Source organism: Neophocaena asiaeorientalis, unplaced genomic scaffold, assembly GCF_003031525.2.
Source record: "Neophocaena asiaeorientalis asiaeorientalis breed wild unplaced genomic scaffold, Neophocaena_asiaeorientalis_V1.1 scaffold1238, whole genome shotgun sequence".
Classification (NCBI taxonomy): Eukaryota; Metazoa; Chordata; class Mammalia; order Artiodactyla; family Phocoenidae; genus Neophocaena; species Neophocaena asiaeorientalis.
The window spans coordinates 161,052-175,192 of NW_020174073.1; the positions used below are offsets into that span (position 1 = coordinate 161,052).

At 38.9% G+C, this 14,141-nt stretch overlaps 1 protein-coding gene across 1 annotated transcript; it reads left to right on the forward strand.

Annotated features, from left to right (window-relative positions):
- Positions 1 to 761: 761 nt before the first annotated feature.
- Positions 762 to 4,109, forward strand: LOC112405968 (E3 ubiquitin-protein ligase UBR3-like). Its single transcript, XM_024754588.1, has 2 exons — positions 762 to 1,340; positions 3,962 to 4,109. The coding sequence occupies exons 1-2, from the start codon at positions 790 to 792 to the stop codon at positions 4,062 to 4,064; spliced, it is 654 nt and encodes a 217-aa protein (XP_024610356.1). The 5' UTR covers positions 762 to 789; the 3' UTR covers positions 4,065 to 4,109.
- Positions 4,110 to 14,141: the final 10,032 nt, after the last annotated feature.

Below are 14,141 nucleotides of genomic sequence, written 5' to 3' on the forward strand. Positions count from 1 at the left end.
GGGAGTGTGGGGCGACTGTATGGGGTGGAGTAGGGGTGGAACTAGGAACAATAAAGACTACAGGGATAAAGCATCTTTCAGAAAACACTGAAGAGTCCCATTGGTCTCTTTCAAATGGCAAAGAGAGTAGCGCGAGGAGATAATGATAGAAAGATAGGTTGGTGATGGGCATTAACAGAAGATTGAAGGAGTTTTTGACTTTTGTTTCCACTAAAGATTTTGAACAGGAGAGTGATAGTAAGAATATATTTTAGTCCTCTAAAAAATGTACTTTAGAAGATTAAACTGGTAATAGCTGTGAGGGTAAGAACTGATACAGGGCGAAAAATTAGGAGGGGTTTTCAATAATAATAGTAATTCAATCGTAATTAAGGGTTTGATAACAGTGGGGATCTACATCTCAGAACGAAATGTAGATGCCTAAAAAACAGCTGAAAGATGCTGTATGTATTCCTGTAGCCCAGGTAAATAGAGGAAAAATGGTCCATATTAAAGATTTTCCATATTAAATAATTTTAAAGTCAGGTCCCTTATTTTAGTGGCTCTCAATTGTAGTTGAGAGCCAAGAGGTCGGAGGAAGAAACAGGAGGTCCGTCCCAAGCGAGAGGGTCGGGAAGCAGGCACCCCAGCGCGAGGGGGCGTGTGCAGGGGCGGGGACACAGGCAGAGGTGCGCGGCAGCCCCGGGATATCGCGAGAGTTGGGAGGGCCGAGCAATCGCAGCAGCCAATTCCCCCACCCTCCCAGGAGGAGCTGCCGGCCCTGGACTCTCCAAATTCTGAGCTCTCATCATGGCGGCGGCGGCGGCGGCGGCGGCGGCTGTCGGGGGTCCGCAGCCACCCCAAGCCGAGATGCCCGCGCCCGGGCTGGCCCTCGACAAGGCGGCCACCGCCGCGCACCTGAAGGCGGCCCTCAGCCGGCCGGACAACCGCGCAGGTGCCGAGGAGCTGCAGGCGCTGCTGGAGCGGGTGCTGAACGCCGAGCGGCCGCTGGCTGCGGCTGCAGACGGCGAGGAGGCGGCGGCGGCCGGCGGCGGGGGCGGGGCGGGGCCGGCCGAGGAGGAGGCCCTGGAGTGGTGTAAGTGCCTTCTGGCGGGCGGCGGAGGCTACGACGAGTTCTGCGCGGCGGTGCGGGCCTACGACCCCGCGGCGCTCTGCGGCCTGGTCTGGACAGCCAACTTCGTGGCCTACCGCTGCCGGACGTGCGGCATCTCTCCCTGCATGTCGCTGTGCGCCGAGTGCTTCCACCAGGGTGACCACACCGGACACGACTTCAACATGTTCCGCAGCCAGGCCGGCGGTGCCTGCGACTGCGGGGACAGCAACGTGATGCGGGAGAGTGGGTGAGTGGAGCTGTTCTCCGGGGCGGGGGGCACCGCGGGAGGCCCAGGCCGAGGTCTGGGGAGGCCTTGGGGAGGGGAGCTTGGAGCCGACCCAGAGCTGTCAAGGGAAAGGAGTGGGGCAGGAGGTTGCAGCCACATGGGGATGGAAGTGACTGAGCTGTCAGCGGCGAAGGGGATGGGGAGGAGGGGGAGAGCGGAGAGCGTATTTAGGGAACAAGGCTGTGACTTTTCGGGGAAGCCAGGGCGAACGAGTGATTGAGAGAAAAGAGCCAGTGCGTGGGGTAGGAGCGGAGAGAAGAGGAGAGGATACTCGGGGAATCTGTTGTCGAGCTGTCAATTGCGTACTTGCTGGGAAAGGCTTTAAAGCTGCCTGTTTCTTGGGAAGAGACTGATGATGTGATTTGGATTGGCTGGGAGAGGGATGATATCGGGGACCGAATTGGGTCGCTGGATGATGCGACTCGGGGAGGTGGTCTTGCAGCTGCAGGGGAGGACAGCTTGTGGAAAGGGACTTCTGAACTGTCAGTGTGTCAGTATGAGGGAAGGAGCTCTTGAGCTGATGGGGGTTGAGGGAGGAGGGAAGGGGAGGGGCCTGTATGAAAAGTGACTGTTGAGCTGTCAGTGGAGTATTTGGTGTGCTGGAATGACATCTAGAATTGAGCTACCGAGCGAGCAGTCAATTATAGAATACCTTCCATACCAGCACAAACAAAACACTGAGCGAATTACGAATCATGTGTTTAGGTCTTCTCCAGTTAAAAGGGCACTTTATGCCCTGACTAATATGTGAACCTCTATCTAAAAGGAAACACTCAAATGCTTTTTCGATAGGAATGATGTACCAGGGTGTTGGGATTTAGGACAAAAGACATTTCAGAGATTGCAGTGAGTTAAAGAGTTGGTGCATGTTGTGTCTTGGCTTGGGACATGATGTCAGTGTCTGGGGAAGTCCCGGGGAAAGAAAAGCTTAGTCAAAGAGAGGAGATTTTGGCTGGTCAGTAGCCGAAAGAATGTTAGCAAATCCAGTTATTCAAGTTTTTCAGTTTTCTGGTCTTATAATTAATGATAGAGTCTAATCCCGTTAGAAATGGTCACTATTTTCTTTGGAGTACTTGTAGGTTACTGTTATTCCAGAATATTTGTATCGACTAGGTACAATCAAGGCTCCTAGGATATTAAAAATGAACAAGACATTGACCTGCCCCTTAAGCCGCTTACACTAGAGTAGAAAATGATAAATTCCTTAAATAGTCTGGGAGTCAGAGAAGGCTCTGTGCAGAGGGAGTAAGAAAAAAGCTTCAGAAAGGAGCTGTTTTGAGCTTGTTAATGACAATAATACTTATAATACTGCTATTGCTAGTAACAACAATAGTAATAATTGCAGCTAACATTTGCCAGCTTAAAGTGTATACCTGACACTTAAAAATACTGTAAAAATTGACAATTGAATAGATATTTGTGTAGCTAAAAAAGCAAAAAAATAAAATAAAAAGATACACAGTTTGAAGTTTCCCTCCCATCCTGTCTCCCATCTGCTCAGTTTCTTCACAGTGTTACTAGTTCCTCTTAGTGCAAAAAGAAACAAGGATGAATATGTATTTTGATATTTCAGCCTCTTTTTTGCAAAAGGTAACCTATCATGTGCACTGTTGTATACATCTTGAATTTTTCACTTACTTGAGATCTTTCCATGTCAGTAAATCAGTGTACTCACTCTATTAAAAAAACAATCTGCTGCATAGTGTTTCATGTCATAAATTTGCCATTCTTTATTTAGTCATCACTTTTGATGGACATTTTGGTTTCAGTATGAAATAAAAAACTGGTATACCTCTCTTTGCGTACCTGTGCAAGAATATCAGTGGGATAAATTCTCAAAGTGGGATTTCCAGATTGCCCCCCAGAAGGCTTAGGAGTAAGCAGGACATGTGACTCTCTTTCACACCAGTCTCAACAACAGAGTGCTATTAAAATTTTGGAGTTTTATTCATCTATTTGGAAAATAGTGGTCAAATATTAAAATCTGCTTTACATTAACTCACTTAATCAATAACTCTGAGATTGTTACTGTTATTATCCCCATTGTACAGAAGAGGAAAGTGGGGCACAGAGTTTTAAGAAACTTGCTCAGGATTACACAGGTAGCTGGCTAGGCATGCTGGCTCCAGAGCCTGACAGTTCAGTACTTCTCTCTATTGCCTCTACAAGTAGCATTCCTTTTTTTTTTTTTTTAAATTAATTCGTTTATTTTTTGGCTGTGTTGGGTCTTCGTTGCTGCGCACGGGCTTTCTCTAGTTGCAGTGAGCGGGGGCTACTCTTGGTTGCAGTGTGCGGGCTTCTCATTGTAGTGGCTTCTCGTTACGGAGCATGGGCTCTAGGCGCGCGGATTTCAATAGTTGTGGCACACGGGCTCAGTAGTTGTGGCTCGCGGGCTCTAGAGCACAGGCTCAGTAGTTGTGGCGCATGGGCTTAGTTGCTCCGCGGCATGTGGGATCTTCCCGGACCAGGGCTTGAACCCGTGTCCCCTGTATTGGCAGGCAGATTCTTAACCACTGTGCCACCAGGGAATTCAGTTATTTTTGATTAGTAGTACTGATATAATAAATGTGGCCTATTAACAGGTACACGAATCAAAGGAAGAAAACAACTGAGAATTCATTTGTGGGAAGAGATCACAAAGCCTATAGAAACTGTATTAATAATTGTATGTTGCCACTAATGTAAGTACAGTCATTGTCACAAATGATTAATGGATGGATGAGTTCAAAAAACATAATGGAGAAAAAAAAGAAAAAAAGTAATGGAAAATCTAAACTAATGTCAGACTGGTTTGGGGTTCTGATGTTACGAACCAGAAATTGGAATTTTAAACATTTAGTTTTCAAATTTTGATGCAGAGGATGACCATTTTCATGTTCTATCGTGTATTATTGATTTCTTTTGCCTCCTTATTCTTCCTCACGGATTCTAAACTCCTTAAAAAATAGGAACCTCATCTTGCTATTATTTTTCAAAGGCTCTTGTACTTAGTAGTAAATGTTGAATTAAATTGGATAAAATAGTAGCTGTTATACCTGAAAATTTGCCCTGAGATTACATTACTTTAGTTATTCAGGGAGTGGCATGGATTATTAAATTTATAGCATCTTTTTTCAGTGTACTTCAGGACTGATTTTTTTTTTAATTTCAAAAGTAATACTTATTGGTTATAACATAAAAGTAGGTGGAAAAGTAAAAAGTAAAAGTTCCTCTTTCCTCCATCCCACACCTCAGTGAGAGATTTCCCTTACTTTTGAGCTTAGTTATACATTTAAAAGATTTTAGTTATAATTTACTCAGCATTTCTAGATGTTGTGTTGTAGGAAGTTTTTAGGTTATTTGATGTGTGACAATGCCAGAAATCAAAGCAGTGAATGTCTGGTTGAGCAGTGTTATACTCTTCTGAATCTTGCTTTTTTCCTGTGAACGTACTTATTGGATTCTGTCTCTTACTAGTACACATAGAACCATTTTATTTTCTTTTTTAAAGTTAAATTGTATTCTATTGCATTTTCGTATTTTTGTATTTTACTGTAATTTATTCAGTCAGTTCCCTACTGATAGACATGTAAATTGTTTCCAGTCTTGGGCCTAATATAAGCTTTATTGTAGTCAGTATTCTTGTATACATTTCTTTGTGTATGTGTGAGTATATCTGTGAGGATAAATTATCAGAAGTTATATTATATCTTGGTTAATGGAAATGGGCATTTTAAACTTTGATAGAGCCCTCCAAAGAGATTAATTTACACTCCCACCAACAGTATTTGAATGAGCATGTTTCCACACATCTTGGCCAATGTATATGGTGTTACCAGTTTTTCTGATCTTTGTTTACCTGATAAGTGAAAAGTGATATCTTTTTTATCTATTTTGAAGCAAATCTCAGGTATCTTATAATTCAGTTTATAAATGTTTAAGTATGTATCTCAGTAAAGAGATACAAACCCTGAAAAATAAAACTGAACCCAAATGTCCACTGACAGATGAATGGATAAACAAAATGTGGCATATTCATAAGATGGAATATTATTCAGCCTTTACAAGAAATGAAATTCAGACACATGCTACAAAATGGATGAACCTTAAAAACCTTATGCTAAGTGAAATAAGCCTGACACAATAAGACAAATGTTGTATGATTCTGTTTATATGAAGTACCTGCAATAGTCTCATTCACAGAGACAGAAAGTAGAATGGTGGTTGTCCGGGGCTGGGGGCAAGGGGGAATGGAGAGTTATTGTTTAATGGGTAGAGTTTCAGTTTGGGAAGATAAAACTGTTCTTGAGTTGGATGGTGGTGATGGTTGCACAACAATGTGAATGTTCTTAATACCACTTAAAAATGGTTAAATAATAAATTTTATGTTATATGTATTTTATCACAAAAGAATTACAGTACTGTTACCCCAATTATAGTACCTAAAATATTCACAATGATTTTTTAATATCTTCAAATAGCAAGTGAGTATTCAGATTTTCCCACTTGTCTCATAAATGATTTCTTAGGGTTAATTTAGGAGTAGGATGCAAACAATGTCCTAATGTTCTATTTGGTTTTTATTTCTCTTAAGAATCTTAATTTATAGTCTCCCCCTCCCCCTTCTTTTTTCCTTCTTTGCAATTTATTAGTTAAAGAAACCGACATTCTGGGTTTTACTGATTGCATCTCTGTGATATGTAACTTGTTCCTCTGCCCATTATTTCTTGTATACTAGTAGTTGGATCTAGAGTCTTGATCAAATTTTAGGTTCTCTTTTTTTGGGGAGGGGGGCAAGAAAACTTTATCATGGTGTTTTATACTTCCTGTTGAATAATAGCTGGAGCCACAGAATGTCTCCTTGTCTATTCTTTAGTAAATGTTAGGTTGATCAGTGGGTTCAGGTTTGTCAGCCCAATCCATTTGTCATGAAGTTCCCTATCATGTTAAAGATTTTTGCAGCTATCGATTATCATTGTCTAGATCTATTATTTTATTAGGGGCTGCAAAATGGTGATATTCTAATTGTATTATCTTTTCATGTATTAGTGAGTTCTTTGTAGAATACTCTATTATTTTTAATTAATTAATTAATTTGGCTGAGTCTGGTCTCAGCTGCGGCACATGGGATCCTTCGTTGTGGCCCGGGCTCTTTGTTGACGTGCGGGCTTCTCTCTAGTTGTGGCATGTGGATTTTCTCTCTCTAGTTGTGGCGCACGGGCTCCAGGGCCCATGGGCTCTGTAGTTTGTGGCATGCGGGCACTCTTGTTGCAGTGCGCGAGCTCAGTAGTTGTGGTGTGCGGGCCTAGTTCCCGGACCAGGGATCGAACCCATGTCCCCCACATTGGAAGGCAGATTCTTTACCACTGGACCACCAGGGAAGTCCCTAGAATACGCTATTCTTAAAGTTTCAAGGATCAGCTATACTTTATCTATTTCTCTAGACATGTTTTACAGAGATTTTCTACTACAGAGGGGTGTACTGTGGCCAAGCAAATTTGGGAAACACTTCACGTCGTATCTTCTTGACTGTCTGAAATGTGTAACATCTTAAAGAAATCCTGTAGTAAAGAAATCTGTAACTTTGAATAATCTAAGTTTCATTGGTTAAATCTAGGAAGCTGTTATTTTGAGTCATACCAGTTTGGGAACTTTTGGCCACTTGAATACCCTCCCATTACCTTAATGTCAGCATGTCTAAAATTGAATCAATTATATCGCTCTCTAAAATACTTCCATGTAGATTTTCCTTTTTTATTTTCCTATTTATTTATTTTTTATTTTAGTTTTTTTGGCCGTGCTGTGAGGCTTGTGGGATCTTAGTTCCCTGACAAGGGATTGAACCTGGGCCTTTGGCCATGAAAGCACAGTCCTAACCATTGGACTGCTGGAGAATTCCCTTTGTTTCTTTTAAAATTAGTATCATTTTTCCCCCAGTCAGAAATCCCAGCTACTAGTGGCTTAAACCTTGAAGAGATTTACTGTTTTGCATCTCAGGACTAGTTCAGCAGCTTATTAGTGTTATTGGGGACCCAGGCTTTTTATAAACTTTTGTTCCATCACTTAGTTTGTTTACATTTGGTCTTTGTTGTCTCATGTCTGGGGAAAAACAGAGGAATGGATTTTGGGTAGATATCTAATAGTGTCTCCTTGTGTCATTATTGATTCTTCCCTTTCCCTCTCCTTGCATGCTTGGTACCAAGACCTGTTCTTTTGTTTTCTCTTAGATTTGTTCTTTTCATTCTCTGCTGTTACCTTAGGTCAAGCCTTCATCACATCATAACCTATTCCATGATAATTTACTGTTTTCCTGCCTGTAATAATCTCACAGTTCAGTCTAACCTTCACTCATATAAAATTCTGCTTTACATATGTGACTACTTTGCTTAAAATAGCTTCCTTGTGGTCCAGTGGGTAAGTCTCTGTGCTCCCAATGCAGGGGGCCCGGGTTAGATCCCTGGTCAGGGAACTGGATCCCACAAGCATGCCACAACTAAGAAGCCCCCATGCTGCAACTAAAAAGATCCTGCATGCCGCAACTAACAGTCCGCGGGCTGCAACTGAGACCTGGCGCAGCCAAAAAAAAAAAAAAAAAAAAGGCTTCCCATTTTTTGTAAGCTAGAGTCTGGCGCCCTTAGCCTGGCGTCAGTGTTTTCCACAGCGTGGCCTCTACCTATGTTGCCAACCTTATCATCTCCTTTGCAGTGGCATCCTCTCTTGTTATTTTTTTTTAGCTCACTGTATGTATTCCTGTCCTCAAAGTCTCATGTTGCAAAGTCCAGTGGTGAGTTTTATCTTCACTGTGGAGCTCATGTGTAGGGACAACACTTCTATAGCATAAGTACAGTGTGAAACCATACTGCAGGATTTGATTTTCTGAATTAACAGTTTTTTTTCATTTCTAGTTTATATCGCTACAAGTAACAAACTTTCAATAAAGATTTGATGATGAAGACCTGTGCCATATTTATCTCTTTTATTTATATTCTCTTTGCACATATTCAGAGTTTTAGTATGTTATCTATGTGTTTACATGCATTACTTGTGAAATTTTCTTTCCTATGAATCTGGAATTTTCTCTACAGCAGTATCCATCTAACTCAAGTCACAAATTCAAACAAAAGAGCACAACACTCCTGTTCTGAGAGCTTGGAGGAAGAAGAGTTAAAGAAATCTGTGTTCTCTTTTCTGTGTTCATTGTACTTTTTGTCATTGCTAATTTACTAGAAATAATGTAGACAGATTCTACTTAGTGGAGAAGATTCTCCTTGAGCTGGAAGTGTAGTTTCTAGTCATCTTCATAGTTATGAGGTTTAACTACAACAGAGCAATTTAGAAGTGTTGTTAAATAGTAATTTTTTTCTAATCATTTTTATTTCATATTAAATTCTTTAAAACTATTTTCAACTATGAAACATTTTCAGTATACATAAAAGTATAAAAATAATATAACAAATACCTTTGTACTCACCACTGAGATTAATAGAGGTCAACTTTTGTCATATTTGCCTTAGAGCTTTTTTTTAAAATAAATTTATTTATTTTATTTTATTATTTATTTTTGGCCGCATTGGGTCTTCGTTGCTGCGCGCGGGCTTTCTCTAGTTGCGGCAATCGGACTTTTATATTTACTTTTTACATTTACTTAAATGTACTACATTTAAACAATATTTATGTGAAAATTTTACATAAATTATTTTACATTATATGAATCCTTTTGCAGCTTGCCTTTTTTATTTGCCATGTTGCTAAAATAGACTAGTTCATTCATTTCTAACTACTATTAAACATTCTATAGTATGATTAAACCATAGTTTGCTTACCTATTTCTTTGCTGAAGGACAGTTAGATGCTTTACATTTTTCATTGTTTCTAAAAGGGCTGTAGTGAACATCTTTGCATGTGTCTCCTTGTATAGATATACCAGAATGTTTTTAGGAGAGGAATCATTGGATCATAGAGTGTGCATTCTATTCTTCGGCATTACTAGATAGTTAAGAGTTGCCTTCTGTTGGTTTATCCAGTTTACTCCCAATTACACTTCCACCAGGAATTTGAGTTCCTGTTTTTCTACTTACCAAAACTGGTGATATATATATATGTATCTCTCTGTCTCTCTCTCTCTATATATATAATATTTTGCCAGTCTGTTGGTTATAAACATATTTAAAAATTTTGCATTTCCTGACTGCTAGGTAAAGTTGAACATCTTTTCATTTGTTTTTAGGCCATTTAGTTTCTTCTTTTGTGAACTGCTGGTTCATATTCTTTGCCTGTTTTCTACTGGGTTTTTAAATTTTATTTTACTGAATCTTAATGTATGCTAGATACTGATCTTTGGATTCCTCACTTCATTGTTTTAGCCTGTGGCTTGTCTTTTCACCTTGTAATATATAATAGTGTTGTAAAAAGCTTGAAATTAAAAATCTAGTTTTACTACTGTAGTTTATATTAGTTGTGTTTTTAAAAAATATTTATATATTTTTTGGCTGCGTTGGGTCTTCGTTGCTGCATGTGGGCTTTCTCTGGTTGTGGCGAGTGGGGGCTACTCTTCGTAGTGGTGTGCAGGCTTCTCTTGTTGCAGAGCATGGGCTCTAGGGATGCGGGCTTCAGTAGTTGCAGCACGCGGGCTCAGTAGTTGTGGTGTGTGGGCTCAGTAGTTGTGGCTCACGGACTCTAGAGCGCAGGCTCAGTAGTTGTGGTGCACAGGCTTAATTGCTCCGTGACATGTGGGATCTTCCCGGACCAGGGATTGAACCCATGTACCCTGCATTGGCAGGCGGATTCTTAACCACTCCGCCACCAGGGAAGTCCTATTTGTCTTTTTAAAGCAATCCTCTTTACCTTGGTTTAAAAAAATGCTTATAAATTTTCTTCTGAAAGATTTAACATTTTGTATTTCATCTTTAGGTCTTTAGTCCATTTGGAATTTATTTTTGCATATAATGTGAGATCGAGATCTAATTTTATCTTTTTCAATATGAGGATCCAGTTATTCTAGCACTGTTTATTTATTAAAAAAATTTTTTTTAATTAAAAAAATTTTTTTTACAGTAGGTCCTTCTTGGTTATCTATTTTAAATATAGCAGTGTGTACATTTTAATCCTAAACTCTCAGTCTGGCCCTCCCCCCGAGCCTTTCCCCCGGTAACCATAAATTCATTCTCCAAGTCTGTGAGTCTGTTTCTGTTTTGTTAATAAGTTCATCTGTACCATGTTTTTTTTTTTTAGGTTCTGTATATAAGTGATATCACATGATATTTGTCTTTCTCTGTCTGACTTACTTAACTTAGTATGATAATCTCCAGGTCCATCCATGTTGCTGCTAATGGAATTATTTCATTATTTCATTCTTTTTAATGGCTGAGTTATATTCCATTTGTATATATGTACCACATCTTCTTTATCCATTCATCTGTCAATGTATGTTTAGGTTGCTTCCATGTCTTGGGTACTGTAAACATCTAGCACCATTTATTAAACAGCCATTTTTTTCTTCATTGATTTTTGTGCCATCTCTGTCATGTATCAGTTTCCTGTATATGTCCTAAGCTCTCTGTTGTATTGATATGTCTCTTGCAACAATATCATACTACTTTAATTATTATAACATTAGAATATATCTCAATATGGCAGGATTTCCCTTATAATTCTTCAAAAGAATCTTGGCTATACTTGGTCCCTAGCTTTTTCATTTGAATTTCAGGGTCAGCTTGTCAAGTTCTGTGGAAAATTCTGTTAGTTATTTTTTGGAATCATGCTAAATTTGAGGACATTGCAGAAGGAGTCTCTACAAGGATATTCATTATAATACTATTTGAAATAGGAAAAATATAGAAATAATGAGAAAATATAGAAAATATAGAAACAATTAAACTGTTGTTTAATCATGCAGTGGAATTCTTTTCAGTAGAATACACATGTTGTCATCTTTGTAGTATTAAATCTTCCTAACCGTGAGAGCAGTGTAAATTGTTTTCTCTATCAATAAAGTAATTTCCTCCATAAATTGTGTATCTTTTGTTAAATTTGTTCCCTGATACCTTCTTTTTGTTTCTACTATAAATACCATTTAAAAAATTACTTTTTCTAATTCCTTGTTTATTGCTTTTTCTCAATATTTTATATTATAAAAATTTCCAAATGCTTTTTTTTAAAATATTGATCAAGCAATATTCTGAAGTCTCTTCTAATAGCTAATCTGTACATTTTCTTATGAGTTTTATTGTAGGTCAGGAATTTACATATATCTAATTTAACATTCTGAACAAGCCTTAGGGGTTGATATTATCATCTACATAAGTAAAATATAGTCTCAGGGAGGCAACATGACCAAAGTCACACAGCTGTTATTCACACCGATTTCTGTGCATATTCCGAATCTTGTGTTCTTAGCCTCTGTGGCCTCTGTTGATACTGCCTACTAGTGAAAGCTGAAGAAAACTTTACAAAGAGCTTGAATTTGATTTGGAAGGAGATTGGGAGTTAAAGGAGGACATTATGGATAGAAGGAACAGAAAACATAAAGCTTCACAGGCTTGAAAGAACATGATGTAATCAGGTACTAGAGTAGTTTTCAGCCTCACTCTCAAATAATATTTTAACTGGGTTAAGAATTTTAGTTGACATTTGTTTTCCCTTACACTTTGAAGGTACTTTTCTGTTGTCTTCCAGTCTCTGTTGTTGAGAAGTTATATTCCATCTAATTGTTCTTTTGTAAGTAATCTGCCTTTGTTAATTACTTTTAAGGTTTACTTTTTGGTGATCTGTACTTTCAGTTTGATATGTCTAGGTGTGGCTTCATTGTTGAGCTGATTCTAGGTGAGGATTTGTGTCTCTCATCAGTTCTGAAAATTCTCAGCCATTGTCTCTTTGAATTTCAACTCTCTCCCATTCTTTATGTTCTGTTTTGGATACTATGCTACTATAACGTATTTGTTGGATCTTCTCATTCTGTTTTCTAAATAGAGCTCACTCATTTTCTATCCATTTATCTTTTTTTTTTTTTCCCTGAATTGGGGGTGATTTCCTCAGATCTGTCTTCTAGGTAATTCCTTCTTCAGTTCTGTCTAATCTGCTGTCCAGTTTGTCTATTAAGTTTTTAATTTACATTTCTAGAAAAAATCTTTAAGGAAAAATTTACAAGAAATTTGAATTTTACCTGGAAGGAGATTGCGAGCTGTTTTCTAAACCATCACAGACATCATTGGCCCAGTGCCAGTTTTAAAAATTAATTTTTAGTTTGGGGAGTTCCAGTGCCACATGAGTAATGTAAATTTGAACCCCAAACTTGCATGAAGCCTAGATTTGGGGTTTTGATTTCTTAAGGGAATTTTAAGCCGTGCCCATTGCTCAGGTAGAGATAATCCTGCTTGTAGGTGATTTTATTGGGAGAGATGGGGACAATTTAATGGAATATATTCTTTTTTTTTAAGCTTTAAAAAAAATACATTTATTTATTTATTTGTTTTTGGCTGCATTGGGTCTTCGTTGCTGCACATGGGCTTTTCTCTAGTTGCGGCAAGCGGGGGCTACTGTTCATTGCGGTGCATGGGCTTCTCGTTGCGGTGGCTTCTTTTGTTGTGGAGCACAGGCTGTAGGCACACGGGTTTCAGTAGTTATGGCATGTGGGCTCAGTAGTTGTGGCTCCTGGGCTCTAGAGTGCAGGCTCAGTAGTTGTGGCATATGGGCTTAGTTGCTCCGTGGCATGAGGAGTTTTCCTGGACCAGGGCTTGAACCCATGTTCCCTGCACTGGCAGGCGGATTCTTAACCACTGCACCACCAGGGAAGTCCTGGAATATATTCTTTAAAGAATCTCAGGAAATCTAACCTGTAATAGTGGAAAGAATTTCCTAGAATGCTGGTTGGCAAGAATATTATAGTTCTGATTTATTCACAGTGATATTTTCATTATCACAGAACTCCATGTAGCTTATCAGTCATCTCTAGAGAACACTCATTTTTTGACCAGGGACCTTTGAAGTTGGTCTTGCTAATTTTCAGTTTAGAATTTGTGAGAACATAACTGTCTATGAGGCCATGTTTTGGTCTCACTTCCCAACATTTGTTATCTTTTAGTCCTTGGGTAAATCACTTAATTTTCCTAGGCTGTAGTTTTTCTCACATGTAAAATGGGGACAGTATTTGACCTGCCTACTTCAATTTTTCTTTTAACTAAGTGAGACTAGAAACACATAAATAGAATGGTATTATTCCAATTTTATGTAATTGATTGCCCAGGACTATGAAACATTGGCATGCTATATTAATATTCCATTATACTGGTGATAGAACTGTTAAAAAGCAAAGCCTTTTATGCAAGCATTGGATTGGAATGCTTGACCAAGGCAATTGCATATGATTTTGAAGGCATTTTTTGGAATAGCTTGATTGAGGCATAATTGATTTATAATAAGTTGCACGCATTTAAAGTACATTAAGTTTCTATATATATATATATACACATATATATGTATGTATACACACACACACACACACACACACACACACACACACTTGTAAAACTATCACCACAATCAAGATGGTAAACATAGCAACCACCTGCAAGGTAATCCCTACCTTCTGCCTTTTTTCTTTGCCTCTTCCCCCAGCAACCACTGATCTATATTCTGTTGCTGTAGATTAATTTGCATTTCTAGAGCTTTATGTAAGTGGAATATGTGTGTGTGTGTGTGTGTGTGTGTGTGTGTATGTGCGTATATTTATATTTTGTGATGCTAACACCACATTTATAAATGTAAAAAAATAGTTCACCAAATAAC

Excerpts from the sequence above, each read along its gene's own strand:
- LOC112405968 (XM_024754588.1), top strand. The coding sequence starts at position 790 with ATGGCGGCGGCGGCGGCGGCGGCGGCGGCTGTCGGGGGTCCGCAGCCA. Across the intron at positions 1,341-3,961 it reads AACGTGATGCGGGAGAGTGG|GTACACGAATCAAAGGAAGA; the intron begins GTGAGTGGAGCT and ends GCCTATTAACAG.